The sequence below is a fragment of the Lemur catta genome, chromosome 10, assembly GCF_020740605.2.
Source record: "Lemur catta isolate mLemCat1 chromosome 10, mLemCat1.pri, whole genome shotgun sequence".
NCBI classification, from domain to species: Eukaryota; Metazoa; Chordata; class Mammalia; order Primates; family Lemuridae; genus Lemur; species Lemur catta.
Genome location: NC_059137.1, coordinates 15,417,349 through 15,444,588, shown reverse-complemented (window position 1 = coordinate 15,444,588; position 27,240 = coordinate 15,417,349). Strand labels below are relative to the sequence as shown.

Sequence of the window (27,240 nt, the reverse complement as noted above, 5' to 3'; positions counted from 1 at the left end):
TTCCTGTCAAGATGCTCCTCTCACACTGCTCTAATGACAAAAAATGACAGTAACATATACATAACAAAAAAAGGTACACTATAGGGCTCAAAATCAAGATAAAAGCATCCAAAGATCAGAAAAACAGGAGGAAACCCACAGCCATGAGAAAGAGGCTGGAATAGGAAGCATTTGCAGGAAGCAGCAGAGACAGAAATTCAAGCCCTATGGTGGAAGAGGAACCATATAGATTCCATGGGCCTAAAGTAAGACCCTACAGGGCCAAGTTGAGGCAACTTCAAAATCACCACTCAGGCCAGAGTAAGGGTGGAGCAGCACCGGGCTATTGGCACAGGCAAATCTAACTCACACCCAAAATCCACTATTAAAAAAGACAACAATCCAACAAATGAGAGAATTCACACTTGAGGAAATAGAAACAATAACCAATCTGAAAAAGATTTTAAAATAAGTATGTTTAGATCATCTGAAAAATAAAGGAAGAAAACAGGTTCTTAAAAAAAGAAGAGAAAGGTATGACATTGAGACAGAAAATTATGGGAAAAGGGCCTGGAGGGGGCAAGCCCAGAGGCAGAGCCAGGGCGGGAAGCTGCTGCTAACTCCTAGGAGAAGGAGCTGCAGGTCTAGATGAGGTGGTGCTCATGGAGAAAGGGGGAGAGACCAGCCCTCATCAGCATTAGCTCTTTTCCTTCTCCCTGCAGTTTCTACCTGCCTGCCTTCAGGAAGCCTCGTGTAATAGTCAGACCAGACTCTACCAACTGCTTTAATATACCATGACCTTCCCATCCTGGGATCTTCTCTCCCGCTGGAAATGACATGCACGCTGGCGTTGTCTTCCCAGTGAGCCCTCTGAGGGCAGGGATATGGCCCTCTGCATATCTGTTATCTAGATTGGGGCAGAGTCAATCCAACTCAAATTAAACAGCTAAAGCAAGTACGCTGAAATGGGATAAAAAAATAAATAAGAATATTCACAAAATTTAAATGTATGCACATTTTTCACTTCTAATATAGGATCATCTAGGTTACATAAACCATCTTAAACTGTAGTAAACCCAGACTTTTAAAATATTTCTGTTATTTCAAGCTTCAGGGGATATTAAACTAAATTTTCCTTTCCTCTCCCTCTTTAATGTAGATAAAAAATAATGACAATTGCTATTCAGCTAGCCAAAGGAGGATCATCACTCACCACCAAACAACACACAATAAAACCCAGGAAAAAGACTTTACAAGTGGATAGTAAAACGTAGTGAAAGAGGCCATTATAATATACTAAAGTGGTGGTGCTATTAGATAAAACATTTCAAGTGTTATTTTGCTAGAAATCTGAATAGTGGATTCATTAAGCTATCACTGTTATCAAGACCTTTGGAATAGTTCAGCCCAGGGGTCTTCTCAGAGGCCCAAATATTGTTTACATACCCTTCTGGAGCACCTTTGCCGTGTAGAAGGTGTAAGGGGAAAGGAACTGATATTTACTAAGCACTTACTATGTGCCAAATCCTTTAACAACACTAAATCCTCACAATAAGACTGTGAGGTGAGCACTGTTACCTACCCCTATTTCACAGGTGCAGGAATGGGCTCCTAAAGATTCAGGACCGTGCAGCAGAGTGGCAGAGCAAAGATTAGAACCCAGACCTTTCTGACTCCCAACCATCAGCTGGGGCTGGAAAGGCCTGTCTGCCAGAAGGGAGCACATCCGCCCCCACCCCAATCACCACACTCCCACTGCAGCCACGGTACTTTCCCTGGCTCGCATCACCCACGCGCATCCCTCCACGGCCCTCAGAAAGAAAGTGGTATCTTTTAACTCCGATGTAAAGTTTACGACCCTGATGTTTAGGAAATCCTCTATTTCTCAAGCACTGATGATGGTCACCTAACGACCTGTGATGCTGTGATAATAAACCAGAAGAGCCACTGAGCATGTCTCCCCAGAGGACTCACACTAGAAAAACGTTAGACAGATGTCAGGGATTGGGGAGAGGTCAGCCTCGCTGAGCTCACAAAAACAGAAGGCAGCAATCCTCTTGTGAGCTGAAGAAATGTCCACAAGCCTTAGCTCATTGATGATATAAGAAATTCTACCGCTCCTGGCTCTTGTCAAGAGTCATGGGCAATAGTCACTGGCTCAATTTCTCTGTCTATGCTGGAAGAGAACTGAAAACTTTTGCTGAACATGTATCACATGCCACCCATTTTTCTTAACCATTTTTTTTCTTACTCCTCACAGCAACCCTAAGGACTAGTCAGAGAAACTGAGGCACTGAGAGATTAAGGCACAGCTCTTTTGGCTCCAAAGCCCAAGCAGCTGTTATGGATGGACTAGAAAGAATATGAAAGGGGTGGGGGTGGGGGGAAATTGCTCTTAAAGGATTAATTTAAAAAAATACAAACACACTGTTTCTCCTTTTTTATTTTAAGAAAAACAACCTGTAGTATTTCCTTACATAGGAATGACTCCCGGCAGATATAATAAGAAGAGAATTTTAATTTAAGCTCTACATAAAACAGCAGAGTCATAACTACAATGGTATTTTTTAAGCTACTGCAGAAAATGGAAGAGATTTCAGTAGGGTTGATTTCTCTCATGGACAGCAAGGCAGCCCTTTCCGGGGCTCCCAGGAATAATTCTCAAGGAAAGCTTTCTTTCTCCTCTTTATAATGGGCTTGCATGAGGCTCTGCTGAAGTCCCCTCACAGCCACTAGCATGCAGCCTAATTACTTAATTGCATGACTGGCAAGATTCCTTCCAGGCCATTTCAGGAGCTCTCTTAGGTAAATTACACAGCACCATCATCTAAATCCATTTAGCAAAATGAGTTTGTTCTCCCCTTAAACTAGAGAGACAAAGCAATGTCTGGGCCCCGTGTCTACCTGGATTCCAGGAACAATGTGGCCTTCTCATTGACGAAAGGGACATGCAGGTTCATGAGCTCGCCTTCTTCCAGGCTCTGGTCTCCAGGGCAACCAGATTTGTGGTCTCCATCGTAGTCTGATATACTGGAATCTGTGTGCTTTAAAAATCCATTTTTGCAACCTTCTTTGAAACGATCCTCCATAATCTGCAAATAAAGGTATTTCGTCAAATAGTGGAATGGAACATGGAGGAGGGGAAAGAGGTACATGAAGGAGAGAAAGGATGGAGACACAGGGTAAGAGACAGAAAATGAAAAGAGGAGGAGGAATGGGGAGAGGGAGGAACACAGGCATGCAGATTCACACACACCCACTTTAATGCAGAGAAACATTCTAGAAAGAGGATAGAGATGTTTACATCACTCCTCCTCAGCCTCGGTTTCCTCATCTATAAAATGGGGATAGTAATGTTACCTCCCACCGTGGTTAGGAGAATGACATGAGATGACTGGCTCAGGTTAAGTGTCTTACTCACTGTAGGTGCACACCGGATGTCTGTTTCCCACCCAATGGCCTACTCCCTGTAAGTTCTTCCTAAGAAGGGTACAGAACCCATGTCATTAACAATGATGTGGATATTTATTATATCCTTCTTGCAGCGTATCCTCCTCATTACATATCAGAAAGCCAACTTAGTCTTTACAGACACGTACTAATTAACATGGCTTTGATTGTCTCATTAGGAAGGTGAAGAGTTCCTAATTCCCACAGAGATGTTATTTACGGATCCACCTTTGTGGGTCACTGGGGGTCCCAGAGGAGTGGTACCAAGGATGCATCTAGTTAAAGCCTATGCTGGGCATGTCTTAAGGTGCTACAATTAGCATTCTTTCTCCCCTATCCAAAGCTGTAAATTTCTTCTGCCAGTCTATAAATAACTTCTCTTGACTTCATTACTGCTGGTGATATACACACTAGCCATCACCCCCATCTCCCTACACTGGTAAAATGATTAAGATTTTTAAATGGAAGACAAGACCCACACAAATGAGCTGTTATTTATAGGGTCTTGTTTGCCACTGATCTAGTTATTAAATCCATCAAATAAGCAACCTCCAAAGAAGGAAAAGTCTAGAATAATAAAAACAATAATCATTATCTTTTACTGACCACTTATAACATGCTTTTCTATTTAAATAATACAACAATCTTGAAAGGAAGTATTATTATCTTGATTGATGAGGAAACTCAGGCTTAGAGGTAAAGTAATGGTTAACTAAAGTCACAGAGATGGTGGTGCCAAAACCAAGACTCAAAATGAGGTCTCCCTGATTCTAAAACCTCACTTTTAATTACTTTGCTCTTCAAAACTACCTACAATTTATCATCCCCCATTCACAACTCCATGAACTTGAACACCTTAAAAGCCTAAACTGCCCAATCTACAGCACCCTATCCCCCACCACCTCCCAGTCTTTGGGGCTCTTTCAACCTTGGAGAATGCCTGCTCCATATGTTCAGCATGAATGTGACTGAAGAGCATTCTGTGTGGATGAGGGTCAAATGATCGCAATGCCCACACGACATGAAGCTGGGTTCCAGATCAGGAGACTGTAGAGGGCCCCTGGGAAGGGGAGCTTGGTTCCACCAGCAGCTCTTTATGCTGCAGTCAAATGATCTGGGACTTCACAGTGGTCCAGACACAAGGGCTCTCACCCCAACTCTGTCACCAACTTATCTGTGCCCTGGAAAAATCACCTTCCCTCATAGGCCTCAGTTTCCAATGCATAAAATAAATGGGTTGGATTAGATCTCTAAAGATCTGTCCAGGTCCAGCATGCAATGCCTGTTATTCTCCTATAACCACCCCATTTTTATTTGCAACTACATGTCTGTTTTCATGTTTCATGACTGGCTCTATCACCCAGTTTATAACTTCTGAGAGGTAAAAGACCCAGTCTCTTTGCTCTCTGCTGGCACACAACAGGCACTCGATGTAGGAGGAATGAACAGAAAACCCACTGGACTCATTCCAGACGGGAAGACTGGCTTGGGCACAGAGTGGGGCAGATGGAATAAGGAGTTAACTGCCACATTCCTACCTCATTACCCTGCTCCAAATGCTGGTCACTCAGGAAATTATTCTCGTCATCCTTTCCAATTTTGATCGTGTCCTCGTCCTCCTTGCTAGCCAGAAGCTACATGGAGCATGGAATGATGTGAAAATGCAACCCAAAAAAGTGTGCAGCATGAATATGCATGAATAAGTCAGTGATGTCTTTTTTTAAAATGCAAAACAACAAACAAACAAAAACGAGGCAGAAACAAATGCCAAAGCCATGAAATAAAAATTAACCAAAGTTAGAGTTGCTAGTTCTGGCAAATCACACACAGCTGCCTAGATCAAGCATAATTTAAGGACAAATTCCCCAAGAAATAACTAAAGGCATTTCGCCTTGCCCTTGCCCGGCCTTTCCTGAGCTGCTGTAAATTAAATATGCTGTCTGTTGTGCCGCTGCCATCCCTGCCTTTGCTAAATTCACTTTCAGATTATATAAAAGTAACAAGATTTTGGAAAATAGCTATTGATGGAATTGAAAATATCAAATACCAAAAAAGCAATAAATTTCATTTATGGTGTGCCCAATTTATGCGTCACTTCTCCTGTTTAGCACAAGGCATAAAGCTCTTGTTGGACTGTCACACATCTGAGATGGACAGTCCCCACAACACTGTCATTTTGCTGACAAAAAGTCCTCATCTCTAATGAGAAGAGTATCACGCTTGCCTGGTGACAACGCTATGCTTTTGGAAATGAAGGACAGTTATTTATAAAGACTGCATAAATCCCTAATTCTTGAAAGTGTAAATCCCAAAGCTTCTGCATTTTACAAAATGGATAGTACAAAGTTCCAGTTCTCAGCTCTCTGGAAAAGCAAACTCCTAGTCATGGGATACCTGGATTAGCCAAATAAATAAGAAGAGGAAAGGTGGCCACATCCAGGGAAGGAATCAATCAAAGGCGTTTCAAAATTACACCAAACCTCATCTCACCCATGAAGTAGTTAACTCTGCACTGAGGGTGTTAAAATCAGAGTAGTAGGTCACTTTTTGGGCATGTTGTACATATGAGATATCAATGGTTCCACCTCAACAGTTTTATTTTCTAAATTTCTACATTTAGTCAATTGCCCCCATAACTCTCCCAGCACAACTTAAATTCTTCTGATCTTCCCTTTAGAAGAAAAACCTTGTTTTGGAAAAAGAAAAACAAAACCAAGCAAACTGACTTTAGTTTTTATAGAAACCTTCCAGGATCAGGACACATTAATATTAACAGAATATTTAATAAGCACTTTATACTTCTGAGTACCATTTCTATACTTTAGAGTCACACAAGGTCTATTTCTTGTTCTACATGACAGCCCTACAAATACCTGAGTTCAGTTAAATTATGCCCCTTAATCGACATTTCCTTTCTATGCCAAAAAAATCTTAATTTTCTAAGCATTACTAATAATGAAAATGTAAGTAAATAATAACAGTAGCTAATCCTTTTTGAGCACTTAAATGTGCCAGTACCCGTGCCAAGTGCTTTACACACCCAACACTCAGAGATGGTAGGTCCACGAGTTACACAGTTCATGGTTTTCAACGCTCACCACCCTGACTATACTCTGCTGAAATCACTCTGTACGGCGATTTCCAACCAAATTCTCCTATAATGCATAAATAACCAGCAGATACATTTAAGAAAACAGGCAACCTCATAGAGGTTTTTTAAATGCACATTAAAACAACACGTCTTGGTCTTTCGTTTGGTGATCTCTACATGAACTGTCAGCATTCAGAGAGTAAGCACCATCACACCCAGCCGGCAGGGTTCTATACCAGGGCAGCCACTTTGAAAAGAAACCTGACAAACTCCATCAGGGCCTTCAAACTACTTATACCCTTTTCCAAAGTGAAAGTTGTTGGGGGAGGGCATATGAAAATAAATTTTATGTCTATCGCGTATCTGTATCTCTCCTTTGACCTAGTAATTACACAATCTGGGAATACAGTCTAAGGGAAAAAACCCTTAAAACAGAAAAAGATCTGCGTCCAAAGACATTCATCATGTAATTTAAAACAGTGAATCACTAGAAACAATCTGCAAGTCCAACAATAGCAAGTCAGTTAAATTTCAGTGCATTCATACGATACAATAAGATGCTATGACCCATTGGCAATTAGGAAAAACAGGATACCAACTATTACAGCAGAGGTGTGTGCATCCACATGTTTATACATACAAATATAGAAGGCACAATTCCAAAATGTTAAATAACTGTGCCTGTTTTAAAGTGACAAGATTAGGGGTAATTTCTTTCCTCTGTTTTCCTATTGCTAGGGTTATGCTATGGGTAAATTAAATATCAGAGGAAAAATACTGAATTTCAAAACACAAAACATATTTGCTTTTTTTTTTTTTGGTTCTCCTCTGATTTATAGGCTCCCAGAGAGCAAGAATTACTCCCAGCCCCCACTCTGCAAGTCCTGCTGCTCAGCAAATGCTGTGGACAACAGAAGCATTTCTGGTCTGCTTCTGCCTTCTCATCGAAAGAGCACCACACGCACTCCCAGAGAACAGCAGCCTCACTCTTTGCTATCCACCCTCACCCCTAACTCCCTCTACCCCTTCAGCTCAAGATTAAGGTGGGCATATCATTTTTACCATCCCATTCCAGGGGAAGATGGGGAACTGTGCTATAAAGGATAAGACTATTCACAGGGAACATCAAATCAAAGTGCAATCTGACAAATGACTCAAATCTGAATCGGCTGGTGTTAAGATCTTAGAGTGGCAAGAGGAAAAAGCCTCTGTTCTCCAAAGGACATAATGGGACATTTAACAGATTTTTTTCAAAGGGCAAATGAAGAAACAAAACTCGCCATTTATGTCTCAAATGAAGTCAGTGAAGAATCAACTGCTTATTAAAAATGCTGCCTTAGAGGAAGCTAACCAAGACACTGGTTTCTCTCTAAATGGATCGCAGATATTCTTGGCCTTCAAAATTATCTGGAGTCCTCGAAGCTAAGATCAATAATCTTCCCTCTCTCAAAGACAGCATAAATACCTTTGAGCATTTCTCACTTTGAAGGTAGGAGGAGACAGCTTAAGGCTGACAGACCTTTCCCAAGAAATGATATGGCAACGAATGTGAAAGCTCCATTTACCTGGCACTCCAGGTTGAGTTTAAGACAACTCTAACCAGGAAGATTCTAGTTCTATACTTGAGGGACCCAAGACAAAAAGACCCTACAACTGCACTTCACAATGAGAACAGTTCTGGTCTTCTGAAACAATGCTAATACCCACATGGAACAAGGTTCTTCCTATAGGAGAGTTAGGCTTTTCCTCACCATCACAACTTCAGGGTCCTCCCATTGTATAGCACATGTCACAAACAGCGAAAATTGGAGACAACACATCACAAAGATCAGCACTGAGACCCACAAGTCATCGAGGTGAATAAGGCTTCCTTGCTCTTTCCCCAGGTGGGGTATGTGTGTGTCTGTTTTACAATGTTAATGGAGTCATTAAGGCTGCATCTACACTGCCCAGATTATCTGGATGGTTTGGCAACTCTCCAGAGCCCTCTGACACCACAGCGCTCATCCAGATGTGCCATCTGCAGCTCAGATCCCAGGGCTGGATAGGAGTCAAAAGCATCACAATGTATCGAATGTGTCAGTGGAGACATGATGCAAACCTGAGGAGGTCTGTGGACGGACCTGCTCGACCCAACAGGGTCCTCAAGACCCAAAACCCCATCCACAGCAAAGGGAACTTCAATTACAGACCTCCCCAAGACAGATGCAGTCTTGAGAAATCTTTTGAGTTGTTACATTTTTGTAATTAGCATGACAACAAGAATGTTTCTTCTTACCTCTGTTCTTCCTGCTGACTCAAGTCTGCCATTTCCCTGGAAACCCACACAGGAGAAATCAAAAATGGTTTTCTTCAGGTGCTGGTTGTCTGTATACAATTCCTTCACTAGCTGTATAAGGTCGCTGACCTAAAAGATAAGAACAGGAGACGGCTGGGTACCCAGTAGCAGGCTTCTGCTTCCCGGGGCCACACTCCTACACAGGCCTTCCTGTGGAGCAGACCCTTCCGCACCACAGTTACGGAGAATCAGGCTGCCCAGTTCTAACCTTCAGGACATCCCGGATATAGTGACAGAAACAGTGGCTTTGACATTTGGCATGCTGGTATTCTTATCCCAGAGCCAATCACTTTAAGGCAAAGATATCCTGGGCAAGCTGCCTAATCTAAGCCTCAGTTTTCTCATCTGCAGAATGGGTTACTGTGAGAACATGACCATTGTCACAGCTCACCGAAGTCCTTGGCACAGTGCAAGTGATCAGTCAACGACAGCTAATACTATTTCTGTCTTGTACTTGAGACCCTCTGGAGGAAAACTCCCCCAAGGCTCAAGTTTCTGAGACTATTTGCCTTATTTTACAGCATTGACCTCTTTCTTTGTATACCTATCTAGCAATGTCAGTAATAATCACAGATAACAAGACAATTAGAAAGCAATTTATGGCTAATACTAAAATACTCCTACAAGCTTCAATCAATCATTCCTTGCAAAAATCCTGAGGAGGCAGACAGGCCACTGTGTGTCTATTCCCATTTCATAATGAGGAACCTTAGCTACAACGAAGTTAATTGCCCAAGGTCCCGTACCTGGGGTGTCTGGAGAACTAATTGAGACATAAAGGTGGCTGAAGAGCCTAATCACGTGGGAAAGGGCAGCTGCCTCCACGGAGGCAGAGCCAGGCCTGAACTGAGCTCCCCAGGCTCCCAGGCCAGTGCTTCTCTTGAAGGCACAGGTCTTGCTGGGCCAGACATATAAGCAAACTGAGCAGATACCACCTTTGTTTCCTGCAAGGTTCAAATCCCAATAGCCAGGCATTTTCCAAACACCTCTTGATGGGAGCAATCATTAGCTCTTCAAATAAAGTGGAAAATCCCACCCTGACTGCACACAGATGCTCAACACATCGAAACAGGGTAAAAATTGGATCCAATCCTCAAGGAGGTTCTAGTGGGAAGAACAAGACCTTCTGATTCTACAAACATTTACTAAATGCCAACCAAGGGAAACATCTCCTGCCCTTACCGCAGCCACAGTAGACACAGCAGCAGCTATTATCACCTCCATTTTCTTCATCTTCAAAAACTAGCAGCTGCCTCAATGTTCCTTGCCCTACTCCTCACAAAATATCCAAAGTTTTACAGATCTTGCTATTTCTTACTTCTGTGCTTTACACAGGCTGTTTTCTCTTTCTCTACTGAGAAAGCCCTCCACCTGGATAAACTCCAAATTCACCTTTCAAAACACATTTCAAGCCTCACTTCTGTTAAGAAGCTTCCGCTGATCAAATGGGCCGCCCCCATGCCCCTGGCAATTAACCTCTCCTCCTCTGCTACCTCTACACCTTGTACAGCTGCCCATTACAGCAACCCTTGCACTCCATTTTGCAATTACTTGTTTACATGCGTCTCCTCTACCACAATGTGAATTACTCCAAGAGAGAAACTGAATCTCAGCCACACATGTATGATAATTTACAACAAATGCAGTTGCCTCTATGCTCACACTTCCTATTCTTAACAATGGTGCTTAGAACCTTGAAACACTAAACCACTCTAACCATGCCACTGATCAACAGATTGAAAAACCTTTCCAGTTAAAAAATTTAAAAAAAAAAGATTTATTGATCAAACCTGGAACTTCATTCATTCAAAAAGCATCTATTAGCTCCTACTATGTGTGTCAGGCACTGGAAAATCAGAAATGAATAAGACATGATCACTAAGTTTCAGACGTTCACAACCTAGCAGGGGACATAGACAAATAACCAGACAATCACAGGTAAGTATGAGAAAGACATCAATTCGGATTAGGTACAGGAAGACAGCTGAATGACCTGACAGGCCAGAGAGCCTTTCCTCAAGGACAGCAAGCCTGGGCTGGGGTCTCAGGCTCAAGAAGCCTGTGTCAGACATGGGCAAGAACAGTCCAGGTAATGCACAGGGGAGGAACAAAGACAAGGCGGAGAGCACAGGGAATGAAGGAGAGGAAAGGGGCTTTCAGAGTCAAGAGACAACAAACAACCTTAAAAAAAAAGCATTAAAAGTTAATAGGTCAATACCTTTTTCTTAAGTTCTTCTTGAGAAAAATGCTCCACTTGAAACTGATTGTGCTCTTCAAGGCAAATACTTAGATAAGATGTTTGATCACTATAAAATGAAAATGGTTCTTCTGCCCAAAAAAAAAAAAAAGTGGGGAGGGGGAGGAGAAAAAGAATATCAGAAACAGATCCTTCTGAAACCAATCCCAGTGCAGTCCATCTAAAGCAATTTGAATTGGGGGAGGTGGGGGTGGAAGGAGCGTAAGTACACATAGGGGGTTCAAAGCACCACCTTTGGAGCAAAAGTAATTTTCCCTTTCTCTACAGGCTGATATTTCAATGTATGGTTTCATCTTAGGCTGTAGGTTTTCACTGTGGCCAATCCTGAATTATAATTTGCATATCGAGTGTTGTGCCTGGAGACCATTCTAAATGGCACAAGCAAATGATGATTTCAGTTTAAATGAGGGACTGATTCTGTTTAGGCGAGAATACAGAAAAATTAGATGTGACCCTCAAGGGTAGAACTCAAGGGAAATAAAAGTACCTGATCTATTTTTCACTGGCCCCAGACCCCTCATGGGAAGCAAGCACATTAAGTGCAGAGACTGCCTGCTAGAGCTAAGACATTAATAAAAGAATCTGCAGTCACCTACGTAAGGGTCTGCTTCCTTGCAGCGAAGGTCATGTTCTAACAGAGAGGGAAGAAGGTGAAAGGCGGGGAGGCTGATTATTGAGTGAGGCACAGCCACAAACAGTATCTCATTTAATACGTGTAAGAGATGATCCACCTTTTAAAATACAGTATGGAATACAAGAAAGAGCTAAACTCCAAAGGAAGATATGCTGGCTCAAATCTGGGCAAATCAAACCCCAGCCTACCCACCAGCTGAGCTTAGTTTCTTCATCTGTAAAATGAAGTTAATACCTGCTGTACCCAATGGGATGACTGTCAGGATCAGAGATGAAAAGTTAAATGCCTAGCTCTGTGCCTTATACATAGCAGGTACTCAAGGAATGTCAAAACTACTGATTTCACAATATGTGCCAGGCACCAGGCTAGAGATACAGAAGGGAATAAGATACCAGACTTTAAGGGGCTCAGGTTCTAGCAAGGGAGAGCGCCAAATATCACTGTGATGAGTACAACAATGCAAGCCCCACAGGACCCTCATCCTGTAGCCCACCCTTGATTAATCTACAATGCTAAAACGTTTCAACCTGCGACAGCAGTCTCACCCATACATCTGTACAGTCTTGGGCTCTCTGCAGTGGGTGCTGTGGTAGGCAGTGCCCAGATGTTTGGGCAATGAAGGCTGTTTACCAGAAAAAGAAGATTGCAAGTCCCCAAGGTTATCCACAGCTAGGCGTATCAAATGATACAAAAAAGAGTAAAGGCAGCAAGGAAGCAATCCTACAACAGACCCTTTGCAGAATTTGATACAATTTACTAGGCTCTTCAATAAGAAGGCCAAAACCAGATGGATAGAGCCTGGGAAAGCCAACATCGACATAGTTACCACAAAAAGAATCCCAAGATGAAATCTTGTAGGTGCTTCACCTCTTAATGAAGTTGCAGCACTATCTTAAAGTTCAGCCCCCATCCTCCAAGAGGAAAAACCAAAAGGAAATATGCAGAAGACAGCATGTACCTTCCCGCCTCCGATTTTCACTGATCTGCTCCTCCAGGGTCTTTTGCAAATTCCGATAAGACAGTACATCCTGCTCCAGTTGCTTCCGCAGGGCAAAAATGCTGTTTAACTCAGCCTGCAGGTTGTTGATACTTGGTAAAACAAGACATCAGAAATTTTAAAACAGACCTATTTGTGCTTTAAGACGCAAGCCCAGCAAGCCTTCCTGTGATCTTTATGTCCTATGTGTTTTTTCTAGTTATAAAAGTAAATACATGTTTATTACAGAAAATTTAAAATATAAAAGTATAAAGTAAACCAAATTCCCATGCTCCTACTATCAATTAACACATGGCAGACTGTATTTTCTCTCAATATTTTTCCCTGTGAGTATTTTTTACAAGGTTGAAATAATGCTTGACATACAGTGCTGATTTATACATTCCTCACTTAAATATTTCCCTATGTTTTTGGAAATTATTTGCAAACATCATTTTTAATGGCTATATAATATTAAACCAGTGACTGTACCACCATTTACTTTACTCATCCCCTATTAGTGGATATTTGGGTCATTCCCAAGTTTTTGCTACAGATATAACCAGGTGGAAATAGTATGATTCTCCAGAATGCTTCTCTATTTGGCATAATGCCTTGACAGGGCTTGGGTATGGAAAGGGAGGCTAGCCAGGGCCTGGGTGTCACCTGGCACCCAGGCTTCAGAAGAGAGGGAGAAGCTTTTGTGTTACTCCTCAAAGATATCATACTGGGAGTAGGTATTGGGGACAGGAGGGAACAGAAAAAAATAAAGGAAGAACAGTGAGTCAACAATAAGAAAGAAGACCAATTTAGGGCCAACAGAACTCCATTGTGGTGGATTAACCACTTATAAATGCACAGTAGAAATGGATTTTTATTTTGGGAGTGGAGATGTCAGGTTTCACATATGGGTCAATGTGATACAGTGCTGAGCTATACAGAGAGCTTTCACAGAACCAGAAGCCCAAAACCCAAAGGAGGTCATGAAAATGCACACCTCCCAAAATTTGTGTTCACCGTGGGGAGCCCCGTGCAAAAAACTTTCTCCGATGGAAATGTTCTATATCTACACTTTCTACTGCAGTAGCCGCTAGCTAAATGTGCCTACTGAGCATTTGAAATGTGGCTAACATATCGATGAACTGAACGTTTAATTTTATTAAATTTAAAGTAAGTTTAAACTTAAATAGCCACATGGCTAGTGGCTACTGTATCGGACAGTGCAGAACCATAAGAAAGGCTTTGTACTTCTATTGATATGCAGCTGGCAGAGATCTTTAAGTCCAGCTCTCAGAGGAACGTGGAGACCCCAGCTGACATCTAAATAACATAAATAATGCTTCTCTGTACATCTCTGTGCCTAAAGCCTTGTTTGACATTCAAGTTATTTTCTTAAGAAAGATTCCCAGCAGTGCAATTACTGGGTCAAAGTATATGAACATCGTTAAAGATTAAACACATTAACAAATCAGAAGGCCTCCTTTTATAAACATCGAGAAATATATCACTCTCTGTCCAGCATCTGACCTATGATTCCCTAAGAAGATCCATCAACACCTTGCAACTATCTGTAAAAATTTATGAATATGTGGATTTTTTTAGGGAGATGGCCCATAAGCTTCCATCAGATTTTTTAAAAGGGGTCCATAGCCCCCAAATGGTTAGGAGCCATTCCTCTAAATGTGTGTCAGACTCAAGCCCTATTTCTCCTTCAAAGGCTTCTTCCAGCTCCATCCATCGAACTGCACACATAAATCAACATACACTGGAAGGAAAATAAACCATTATGTCTAATCTTCGATGCTTGCTGCTCTGAGGACGGTTCACTGTGAAGTAGTCTTCATGCAAGGGAAGGGGCCCTACTAGCAACTTGCACCTAGTTCCATTTCAAGACAATCATAATGATCAATTTGTAAGGCTGATGGAAAACCGCACAGAGGTGTGACAGCACAGCACTCGCTTGGATGCAGTCATGCTGCAGAGACATTTAACTAGGGGGAAAAAAGGAGATTGTTTTAGCGAAGCTCCTGCGATTAGGGCTGGGGAAAGCTAACTGCTTCACTCCCTCTTCCATTTCTGACAGGGTGAAAAGTACACAGCTGCTGCTCCTCTGTCTGTCATTTATGTTTTCCCTACTCCAGAATCTTTTCAAGGTGTGAGGAGCTGGCAGAACAAAAGGTGCTTTGCTCAGAAAGAAACAAAAACCCTGTACCTTCCTCTTTCTGGAATCGCAATTGGGGTGGAGGGGGGGTGGGGGATAGGCAGGAGCAGAAATGAGGAGTCAGAGAGATCCAAGCTCACAACAACATACCGCACTAACTAGCTCCATGCCCGTGGGCAAGTCAGTTAAACTGCCCAAGTCCTGATTTCCTCATCAGTAAAACGGGGATAATAATGCTTTTACTTCAAGATTGTTTTGAGGATTAAATAAGATGTTACACGGGAAAGACCTTGCACAGTGCCTAACACATATCAGATGCTCAAAAAACACCATCCTTCCTTCCACATACCCCAACAACTCCCATACAAAAGATGATACTTATGAGCCAAAATTTCTGATTTTCACGAGTTACAGCAATGCTGCTTCTCTGGCAATGATTTTGCCCCACAGGACATTTGGCAACGTTTGGAGACATTTTTGGTTGTTATAACTGGTATGGGAGGGGGCAGGTCTGCTACTGGCATCTGGACAGAGGTCAGGGATTGCTAAACATCCTACAATGCATAGGACATCCCCTCATGACAAAAAAATCATCCAGCCCCAAATCCCAACACTGCTGAGGTTGAGAAACCCTGAGTTACAGGGAAGTGCAAACTGTGCTAGTCCTCACAGTGGGTGGTGTGCTGGTAAGAGCCTAGGCTCAGTAGTCAAAAACATGTGAGCTCTAAATACACTTTGCATCTTAGAAGCCACATCTCCACTTCTGTAAGATGGGGCTAAAGCCACCAGCTTCTAAGTGTGGCTATGGAGAATGAATAGTAAAAGTGAAAAGATCCGGCACACGTAGCCTGCGATGAGTTCCCTTCCTCCCTGCCCTCCCTGTCCACTTTTAATCACAGCATATCATGTCGCCAGTCATCCACCTTTGCTGCCAGTTTCCAGAAAGCCAGCAGTGCTGGAGTTGCAGAAGGGAGCTCCACCTGCCTCAGCCCACAATTCTGCCCCCTGAGGATTCAAAACCCCCCACAAGCTACATGCAAGCCACATTGGGATATTGAAGCATGCGCAAGCTTTTCATGTTGTTCTTATTCTTAAGAAGTGATACCACTTACTGATGAGTGCTTACTATGTGCCAGGCAGAATTAGGATTTACATAGTATCACCTCTTATTTCAAAACAGGCCTGTAGGGTGGAAAGATAGGTAAGCAGGTAGGCAGGTAGGCAGGTAGGCAGTTGGGCCAGCCAATCTCAATTTTATAAACATACTGAGGCGCACGGTGAAAAGTGACTTAGCCAAGAGCTCAGAGCTGCTCAGTGGCAGAGCTGGGATTTGGACTCAGGTCTGTCTTGCCCTAAATGTACTGCAAGACTGAAGATGAAAAGGAAACCTTTTAAAGCATCCTTGTTAGTCATAGCCCTGACTCGCCTCAGTCCCATCCATGTTTTCATTCATTAAGAGAGGGACTGTGAAACTCAGAGCCACTCACAATGCTGAGGGGCCTTGCGAGCAACCACATCCACCCACAGGGCCTCTCGCTGCCCAGAATCTAACCTGGCTCCCACCCAGAGAAGCTGCACAACTGAAACGAAATTTGACTGTTCCTCTGAGTTTTCCCACATGACTCAACCCCTCTCCCAAGCGAAAATGGCCAGCAGCTGAGGCTTCTTGAAAAAACTCACTTTCAGAGAGTGATGCTACTCCCAGAATTTCATCAGCATGTTTTCATTTTCTCTAAACTCATTTCAGATTTAAAATTGCAAAATTATCTCATAATTTAGAAGATCAGCATTGGGGGGAAGGGGCATTCCTACTCAGAGTTTCCAGAGCGCCTACTCTACACCAAGCCCTGGGGAACAGAGACAGTAAATGGGATCCCTGCCTGGGGGGAGCTCCCCGTGCAGGTGAGGAGACAGAGCAGTCACCGCACAGAAAGACCGCCCAACAAGAGGCAGGCGACTGTTCTGGGGATTAGCTGGCCCTCTTGGCAAGGGTTAACACTCAAGCTAAATTCTAAAGGACTAGTGGGGGACTCAGTAGGAGAGAGGGGTGGTGGGGCAGGTAGGAAACACAAGTGAAGGCAAAGGCAGGAACACACAGCCCCAGGAACAAGGAAGAGCTCACGATGGCAAGAGCAAAGGGTGGATGAGAGGGAGAAGTGAGGGGGGTGATGGTTTTACACTTTTTATTATGAAAAATTTTAGACATATACAAAAGAAGACAAACTAATATACCCAAACTGCAGCCCCAACAATCAGGAAGCCAGGGCCAGTCCTGTTCCTTCGATATCCCTACCCATTTCCTCTGCTTCCGTACTGTTTTGAAATGAATCCCAGATATTATATCCTTTCAACTGTAACTATCCCACTGTGTAGAGAAATGATTTCTTAATGTGAGAACTCCCTGAGGCCAACCCTGCATTTATAGATGTACAAACAGAGGCCAGAGCAGGCCACTTGCCTGAGGACACAGAGGTAGAAAGTGGCAGAGCCAGGGCTAGAACAAGACCACTGGCATAAAATTGGCTCTCCTTACCAAACCACGCTGGTCCCAAACCATTTCAGTAATCCTGCAGAGACACAAGTTGCTCCCAGACAGGGAGGCTTGTTTGGATCCCAGGGTTCTGACGCTCAACGCCTGTGAGACTTTGAACAAGTCACTTAACCTCTCTTAGTTTTCATGGCCTTGTGGAAGTACAGGTACCACTAATACCTTACAGAACAGCTGTGAGGATCACAGGTGATAATAGACATGAAAGCACTTTCTAAACATATTATAAAGTACTTACAAATCTGAGCAATTATTATATTTTATCCTAATTTTGTTGCCAAAAATCAGACAATTCTTGATAGAAAACAGGTATATCTGACTAAATATGGCTATTAGCATCCAAGCACTTTATAAATTTCCTAAGCAAAATGATAGGGCTTTGCTGCCTGAGAGACCCCCAGCATTTATTCAAGATGTGTGTGTGTGTGTGTGTGTGTTCACACTCATGTGTGTGTGATGTCCAAACAGAAACCCCCTTACCTGTCCGATTCTTGCAGAGATTTTACCAGATGGAGATAGATGTCTCGCTCTTTCTTTAAGACTTGAATCAGTTCTTCATAGTCTGATTGTTGCTTTTCCTGGAAATGACAATAGGCATCTGACATTAAGGGAAGAATTTTAAAAGAGTACATCCTTACATTATGCAAACATATGTGGCTAGCTCTGGTTTTTAAAACCAGACGAAGGTGGGGCCCTGTGCCAGGCTCTGGCTCAGGCCACAGTCAGAGAGCACCACCTTCAGGAGGAGTGGGGAATGACGGCCCATCACCTACCCCAGAACAAAGCTGAGAGCTGAGCTTCTAACACTAAACAGCTGCTAGGAGAGGCATCACAGTTATCCGACTTGCCCACCGTAAAACTGTCACCCCTCAGAGCAGCCGGTCATCGTTTTCACAACACTACAAAGAAGACCTTTCCATGCTTTCTGTTGCTCCAAAGAAGAGAAATTCACAAACCAGAACCTGACAAGTACCGAAGACAAGGGAGTTACAGCAAAGCAGAAGTGGCCAAGTGAGGCGTTGTGGGGAGGCATCCAGCAGAGTGATGCTAGAGACCTGAATTGGATCTCTGCCACCTGCTAGCAGTGTGACCTTGGATAAGCAGCTTGAAAAACCTCTATGAGGTCCAGTCTCCTCATTTACGAAATGGCAATGTGGTTTTGTGAATTAGCACTCACAAATGTGAAGTGTTTTTAAAAGTTCAAATTTTGGCTCTGCCACTTACCAGTTACTTACTAGGAGCCTTGGTATTCCCGCCTGTGAAATGGTGGACAATAACCACTGCCCATGGAGTCACGGAGCAGATCAAAGATAGATTGTGAACCGTGAGAAACCAGGGGTACGTGGAGAAATGGCTGATTCCAGTATTGGGACAAGGAAAATCAGGGGAAAATGGAAGACACATCTACAGCACTTTTCTTGTGCCACAAAATAAGGAAGTAGGTAAAGAGTAGAACAGTTGTTGCCACAGTCAGGAGGACAGGGGGGATATGGGAGATGTTGGCCAAAGGGAACAAATTTCAGTTATGCAAGATGAACAAGTATAATCTGGCCAAGAATCATAAAAGGATGCTAAAACTAGTTTGTGAAAGTTTAAAGATCAGGATATTTACACATACTCAAAACACTTCCCCCAAAATACTTATTAAATGTAAAGGAAAAAAGAGTAATAGACAGTCAAGACACCTGGCAGACACCGTCTTCATAAAGTTATCAAAGTCACATGGCCAGGAATGGGACAAATAGAATCGTGTACCTTTGGATAAGACACAATGAGAACAGTATTGCTACTATGATTTTCCTGCCAAAGATGCACAGACTGAATCTAATCACCAAGAAAACACCCAACAGACAACCCAAGCTGAAGGACATTCCATAACACAACTGGCCTAGACACTCTGGAAGTACCAAAGGTCATGAAAGACTGAGAAACTGTTCCAGATTTAAATACTGAAGAACCAAGACTACTAAATGCAATGTGTGATCCTGGATTGGATCCTCTTGCTACAAAGGGTGTTACTGAGACAGCTGATGAGATAGGCATTAGCCTGAGGATTACAAGATAGTAGTGAAGAAAATTAGGCTAATTTCCTGGTTGTGGTGGCTGAGCAGAGGTTATACAGGAGAATGTCCCTGTTTATAGGAAATAGACACTAATGTATTCAGAGAGGATAGGGCTTCACATGGCAACTTTCCGAAGGCTCAGGAAAAATAGAATCCTTTATTCTTGTAACTTTTCTATAAGTTTGAAATTATTCCAAAGTTTAAAAAAATGTTAATGTGTGCAGGATACCTAGAACAGTGCCTGGCGCCAACTAGATGCTGGAGGAGGATGATATTCAGTTAACAGAGAAACTGGGGCTACAGACAGCCTTTGTAGTTCACATTGACTTATGATTTCTCCTAAAGTTAAGATACCACTTAAGAGGGGTTCTTAATGTGATTAAAATTTAGGCTGGAGCTGCATGCAGTGGCTCACACCTGTAATCCTAACACTCTGGGAGGTGGAGGCGGGAGGACTGCTTGAGATCAGCCTGAGCAACAGTGAGACCCCATCTCTACAAAAACAGAAAACTTAGCTCGGCATGGTGGCACATGGCTGTACTCTTAGCTACTTGGGAGGCTGAGGCAGGAGGATCGCTTGAGCCCAGGAGTTTGAGGTTGCAGTGAGCTATGATAATGCCACTGCACTCTAGCCAGGAAGACAAAAAATTTAGGTTGGGCGCGGTGGTTCATGCCTATAACCCCAACATTTTGGAAGGCTGAGATGGGAGGATCGCTAGGCCAGGAGTTTGAAACTAGCCTGGTCAACATAGCTAGACCCCGCCTCTACAAAAAAAAAAAAAAAAAAATTAAAAAATTACCCGGGTATGGTGGTATGCACCTATCCCAGCTACTCCAGAGGCTGAGGTGAGAGGATCCCTTGAGTCAAGGGGTTCAAGGTTACAGTGTGCTATATAATTGGGCTACTGCACTGAGCTCCAACATGGGTGACAGAGTGACCCTGTCTCTAAAAAAGAATTAAAAAATAAAAAATAAATAAAATTTAGGGGCTGCATGAACATGAATGGGGAAAAAAAATAAATCTTTATGTCCACTAACTGCTAACTGAAATTTAGCATGCCCTTCAATTATGAATTGAAGGAATATTACTACTACTAAAAGCCAGTACTAGTGGTATTACTGTGACTTTGTCATCAAAAGAAATAGTTATTTTATATATGTTGCAGATATCTCCAAGTATTCATTTTTATCACTACTTCAGAACTGCAGCAGTCACTTTACTTACCACCATATTTGTTGTTTAATGTATTAACAAGCACCATTTCTATAGCATAATTTTTTTATATTTTGATAACTGAATTTCAAAACATTGGTTCCCTTTAGAATCCTTTGAATATTTTATGCATTTAAACATTTTTCCAGAGACGGGGTCCTTGGCTTCAGCAGACTACCAAAGGCATGCAGAGGGCAAAAAAGGTTAAGAACCTCTGAGCTAGGAGAACACCGCTCTGTTTCTAACCCTGACAAAACAAGGCTAGGGCACCACTTGCTGATTAAAAGTTTTAAATGCTAAACCACCAGCTTGGTCATGATAAGTTAGTCATCCAGACTGCTAGAAATGTCAGGCCCTTTTGTAAATCATGCCACCTGTCACTGGCACAAGGAGCTTCCAAATGCCTTTTACATACAACAACAGGATCATGTGGGATTCTCTCAGCTCCCACCTGCACACAACCATGTGTGCACCCTGAGAATCCCAGAGAAGAGAGGGGGTAGGATTTAAATACGACACCAAGCCCAAGGAAGATATCATGTCCTCAGCCACCATGAGAAGTGCTTTCCAGGCACTTTCTCATTTAATCCTCACACCAACCCAATGTGCTTACGTGTTATCACGCTCTCCGTTTCAGAGATGAGGATTGTGGCACAGAGGGCTGCATGCCCAAGGTCACGGAGGGGAGCCAGGGTGTGGGTTCTGACACCCGTGCTCTTCAGCCCACCCATCACTGCCCCATAATGGATGCAAAACACTGGGTGCTTGACAATGGGGACATGTCAGTCACACAAAGGCCAGCCAAAGAAAATTAAAAAACCTACTGCTTCTTGAGGCAGTAACGTGAAAGGCCATGATGGTTAAGATTACATGACCTTATTAACTGTGTGACCCAATAAGTTACTCAACCTCTCTGTGCTTCAGTACCCTCACCTCTAAATGGAGGTTAATAATTCCACATATTTCATAGGGTCATTAAGGGAATTAAATGAGTTAATCTAGACAAAGTCCTCAAAACAATGCCTGGCTCAAGTACGTGTGCTTATGCTCCAAGTACTATGCTAGTTACTTACATATTAATATGTTAATATATCATCTCTACTCATCACAGCATTCCAGGGAAGTATTTCATTCTCCCACTTTTCAGTTGATGACACTGAGTCTCTGGGAGCAGAGGTAACTTGTTTGAGTCCACTCTGCTAATGACTGGTAAAGTCAGAATTTGTGCTTAAGTATGTAACTTCAAAGCCAAACCAAGAAGGGATATGGAAAAAAGACCAATATGGATTTCCGGTGGATGGCGTAGAGACGGGAGGAATGTATGTATGTGGGCCCCCGTATCTTAACTGGATCTCTGTAGGCTGGGTTCCAAGTCCTAGAGGAGGACAGCTCACTGCCACATCAGGGCCTGGATGCTGGCTCAGCCCCCTCCCCACTTATTTCTGGCAGCTATTCCAAAGCTGCCCCAGGTTTCTCAGGCCACCACTATCCTCAGCTCCTGCCTTCATCCTTTCCTCCTGCCCTTCCATCTCAGTGGAACTGGGAAATATCTCCACCTGTGCCCCAGGAAGGAACCCTCCTCTCTTCAGAGACCGAGTGCCACCACTTACCACTCTCCACTGACACACTCCAGAGCACCTTATGGGATGTACTCAGGCCAAATCTCACCAGGAAGCTTTTCCTGACTGCGAAAGATGCCCTCCTCCAGCTCCCAGAGCAGAGCATACTTGTTCATCTTTGCCCCGCGGCTAGTGTACCAACTACCTGTTTACAGGGCTGAGGGCTCTCTGCAAGCAACAGTGTCCTGCGCCAGCCACAATGTCTGGCACAAATCAAATGCTGCCATAAATACATGCTGAACTGATGATTAAATAGGTAAGAGGGGAACACAGGGACTGATACGAATCTTAAGAGCAGAGATTCCTGGGGATATTTTGCATAATGGAAGTCAGAGTGAGTCAACGTCTTCCTAGAAGCAAATTGCTTACCCATGTTAAATAAATGAACTCTTCGGAGCCATTTGGGTCCCATTTCATCAATCACCTATTCCCCTGCGTTGAATCATGCCCCATTAGAATGAAGTCATTTGGCTCCCTCAGCAGAGCTGACAAACCAGATCTCCTTGGCATAGAGGCAGGGGCCAGGCTGCCCAGAGCGGGGTAATGAGAAGCACCTGCTCAGCAAGAGCAACCAACCCCCAGCCTCCACCCAGTCCCTCCAAACAAGCAGCAGCCCAGACAGGAGGCCTCTCATCACAGAGAAGACGCACCTCTGCCACACACCTGCCGCGTGTCTCGCTCAGCACTGTGTGCTCAACAGCCCCCGGAATGACCACCCAGCTTACCACATTCCCCTGCCTCTTCTAAGAACTGTCCCTAAGACACAGGGGCAAGTCCCAGGAAGATTCCTCTCCTATGCGAGCCAGCTCCTGGGCCCATGCTAAACCAGTACAGTTCTCTCCCAGCAACTGACAGATTTAAACTGAGACACCAGACATCTGGGAGTCAAAGACAGAACCCTGGAGTCTGCGACTGCTGCTGTCGAGATCCGTGGAGCCGCTGGTTTTCACCCTCCCCCAAAGTGTGGCTGCTCAAGTCTTGCTTGGCATCTGTGAGCACCTCCAGTATGCTCCCAATCAATGCTCCCTCTCATTGTTGTTTTACTCCAACTACTCGATGTTGGATTCTGTAGCCTGCAACCAAAAGAACCTTAACTAATACACTTATATTATTTCAAGTCCTCTCAGAAGGCAGGCATGTAATTGCCCACTTTAAAGATTAGGAAGGTGAGTTTCAGAGAGATTAAGCGATTTGCTAAAGGTCACAAAGCTGGTAAGTAGCGGGACTGGCATTTTCTACTCTACCATAGTTTCCTTAATGACTCGAAGGAAATACATGTTCTGTGCAGACCACAGTCTGAAGAGGCAGCAGACATGTAAAGAGAAATCTTAATGGATCACTTCTTGGTAATCAGGGCAATTTAGTGGCCTGGTAGATGGATGATGTTTATTTCAGTAGCTGTGTCACAGCCCTGCAACAAAGACATTAATTTTAATACTCAGAAAATTCGGCAGTGATGTCCCAGCCATGTCAATAACCAAGCTATAAATCTCTGGCTGCAGTAAGTTAAATATGGTCAGTGTGTTTTACTCTCTATTCTTCAATTCCCTGATCATCTAGCATTAACTCTCAGGATCACACAATGATTAGAAGGAAAACAGACTGCCCACCATCTATAGAGACATCATCATAGCCTCAAGCTCTTTGTAGAAATGGGCAGAGGATAAATCCTAAATCAACACAAAATGGCCAAGGGCATAGCAAAAGAAATCCACGTTTTCTACAAAGAAGAACTACAATCTGAAAAGTATACCTTTCTTGGGGGTGGCGGGGATTGTAAGGATGCAACAGTTGGGATTTCTTAAATTGACAGCTAGAAATTTATAATTCCTAACTGATAATGTATAATTCTTTATCTACAATTTGAAATTAGTCTTGCAGAAAAGAATTAAAACCTTTGCTAAAATACCTAGGTATTTTGCACAGTAATTTAAACATCACCAGGATATGAATATTAAATGCCCAGGCAATGACTTTATATTTGTAGTTATATGAAGCACAGACACCACCCAGCACCGAAAACTAAAAACAATATGGGGCAGATGATAAAACTAGTGAAATTAAATTTTAAAATACTCAACCTGCTTAATAAATGTATAAATATTTTGTTCAACATTTGATACTTTTTACACAATTGAAATGTGATTCAAAATAGCAAAGTTTAACTATGTATTCAAATTAGTGAAAATATTTCCATCTAAAAAATCTAACAGGCTGCTATCTTGTTATAAAACAAACTATGCCTTATTATAGGTTAATGTGAATCTTAATAGCCCAACTAAATTTGGTCAAAATCAAATAACTAAATGCAAGTTAAAATAGTAAGACATTAGCCCTCTGAGATTTAGTTATCAGACTTACGCAAGGTCACCTAGGTGAAATGACAGAGCCAAGACAGAAATCCAGGCCTCCGGATTCCTGGCCCAGCCCAGGGGTCCATGTTGACACTCCCAAGAGACAGAGCAGAGGCAAATACACAAACGGTCAGAATTAAGAAAGAGCTCCAACTCTGCAGCCAATGATGCCCTCAGGACCAGGTCTGACACGGAGCCGACACACAGCACAATGGCTAGTACTAATGCTGAAATACTAAAATATTTCTACACCAGTTAGAAAATAAACCTTGGTCCATCCACTCCAACCACCCCAGCTGCTCTGGCTAACTCCTGTGGACCCCTAGAGACCTCCCCATGATCTAATAATTACAGGGTTGGTGCCCGGCTCCAGCCCTACTGCCCACGTCTGTTCTGATAGCTGATGCCCATGTTGTACCAGTTGTTAATTACTTTGAGAATCACACTTCACAAAACCACAAGTCACGATCACAGCCATTCATCAGAGAACTAATTTGCCTGAGTTCTCTATCTTCTGAATGCATGAACTTAATTAAAGCCAGGTTTAAAGAAAAAAAACTTGGCCTAGAGTTAATTCCTTTCCCTTCCCATATTCGGCTGCCTAGTTGCATTATTCATTCATTCATTCATTCAACAAACATTTACAGAACCAGGATATGGGCTGAGCATTGGGATTCAGAGCATGTGCCAGTTCCTGACCCCTGAAGTGCCCACCCAGGGTGCTGCACAGCGGTTCAGGGGAAGGGAGGTAGAAAGGTGATCCCATAGCTCTGACACAAGGAGTAAGTGCTACCATGGAGCATTGTGCAAAGTGCTGTGAACCGGAGGAAGAGATGGCCTGGCTACTAAGGGAAAGCTCCACAGAGAAGGTGACATTAGAGTGGCACCTATACGGATGTCCTGTTAGCAGGTAAACAAGGAAGGAAAAGTCATTCCAAGCAGATGGAATAGCAGATGCAAAGGCACAGAGAGGTACAAACATGGTGTTTTCAGGAATCTGCAACAAGTTAGCTATTGCTGGAGATGAAAGAAAATGAGATTGGAAAGATAATTTGGAGGCAGATGAAAAAGAGCCTGCCATGCCAATTTTCTTATGTGTTTAAACAGGAAAACTTACTGAACACTTGGGATTACATAGTTCTTGAGAGACTGATCCATGATAGAGCAAATGAGGTTTCTCTTTAACAAGCTGTGATTTCTCAGTTTCATGGACAGTGCAACTACTAATGCTCAGCTAAAGTATATTAATCTGTAAGGGAGTAGGCTAAGAACTCCTCCTCCTACCTGTTATAGGCTCAATTATCAGCAAGAAGGCATTTGAGGATCTCTAGATCAAAGGAGTTATCAAATATGTTTTAGAAAAGAATATGAATACATTCGCATATGAATGTCCAATTTCAGTCAAACTCACCTCAGAGAAGATGATTTTGCTGCCAGGTAACTGTTGAGAAGAGCGTTTTTCTGTTATTAAACCTTCACTCCTAAACTCAAGATCCTCTGCTGTCATTAAATAACGGTTCTTCTGTATTACTTCCAAATCTTTTTCATTGAATTTCTAAGGATATGAAATAAATTACAAGAAAGTTTTCATCAAAGAAAAAAGTATTAAGACACTGTCCCAAACTCTTTAAGGAAATATATTTTATTTTTTCATAATACCCATATGTCCCCTAAATAATTTCCATCATCCCAAAATACCAGACAATTACAAAACTATAACGCAACTCCATTTCTATGTTAGTATAACTTAGAGAATAGCAGCATGCCAGCAAGGCAGAGCCAAGGATGGTGGCAGTTGTCACAAACCTTCCTGACTCACCACCGTGAATGCCTTTCAGTAGGTGTGGGGGACAAAGCCCAGGCTCTGGCCCAACAGAACTGGTTCCAGACCTCGTTCCTTCCTGCTTAGGGTGTGATCTCTGAGTATGTTTCCTATCCTGCAGACCTACTAGAATGATTAGAGGGCTTCTATATCAAAACTCAACAAAGTCTTAGTTTTTCTCAAAACATTACAAAGTTTGGACTGTCCATATCCACAAAGAGATTTGACTTCCAGGAAGAAAAAGCCAAGACTGCAAATACTGTTATAGGGTCTGGACACATATGATGATGACACACAACACAACTCCCCTCACTGATCCCTCCAGATGATCTGACGTCTAGCAGCAGGACTGGACAGGACTAGGGACTATATTTCTGGTCTTTTGGCCAAGTTCAAGCACAGAATCTATTCTTAACAACTTAAACCTGGTCCTAAACTAAGACTCTGTCCGCTCTCTGCCAGAAATCAAGGGTAGGAAACACATCTTACTCCTAAGTAGCCAGCAGAATTAATTTATCAAGCCAAACTTTCATAAGAAATTAGATGAACAGAAACAAGAAAGCAGAGGCAATTCTTTGTAAAAACCCACTGAACTATAACAGAAAGAACTAGGAACCAAATAACCAACACTGACTTTCAACTGTCATAATACAGTTGTGCTTAAATTACACTTTTCATTTTTTAAAGCCCAATTATATAGTTTAACAGTCAAATAGCACTATAAGGCTTAAATGG

At 42.8% G+C, this 27,240-nt stretch overlaps 1 protein-coding gene across 1 annotated transcript in view; it reads right to left on the bottom strand.

Moving 5' to 3' along the window:
• Positions 1 to 27,240, bottom strand: part of CDK5RAP2 (CDK5 regulatory subunit associated protein 2) — a 175,424-nt gene that overhangs the window by 63,582 nt on the left and 84,602 nt on the right. Inside the window, exons 14-20 of the mRNA XM_045563942.1 lie at positions 26,095 to 26,238; positions 17,915 to 18,012; positions 12,708 to 12,838; positions 11,077 to 11,186; positions 8,799 to 8,927; positions 4,968 to 5,063; positions 2,884 to 3,071 (exon numbers count right to left, since the gene is read on the bottom strand). Coding sequence (XP_045419898.1) covers positions 2,884 to 3,071; positions 4,968 to 5,063; positions 8,799 to 8,927; positions 11,077 to 11,186; positions 12,708 to 12,838; positions 17,915 to 18,012; positions 26,095 to 26,238 — 896 coding nt within the window. The remainder of the gene's footprint in view (positions 1 to 2,883; positions 3,072 to 4,967; positions 5,064 to 8,798; positions 8,928 to 11,076; positions 11,187 to 12,707; positions 12,839 to 17,914; positions 18,013 to 26,094; positions 26,239 to 27,240) is intronic.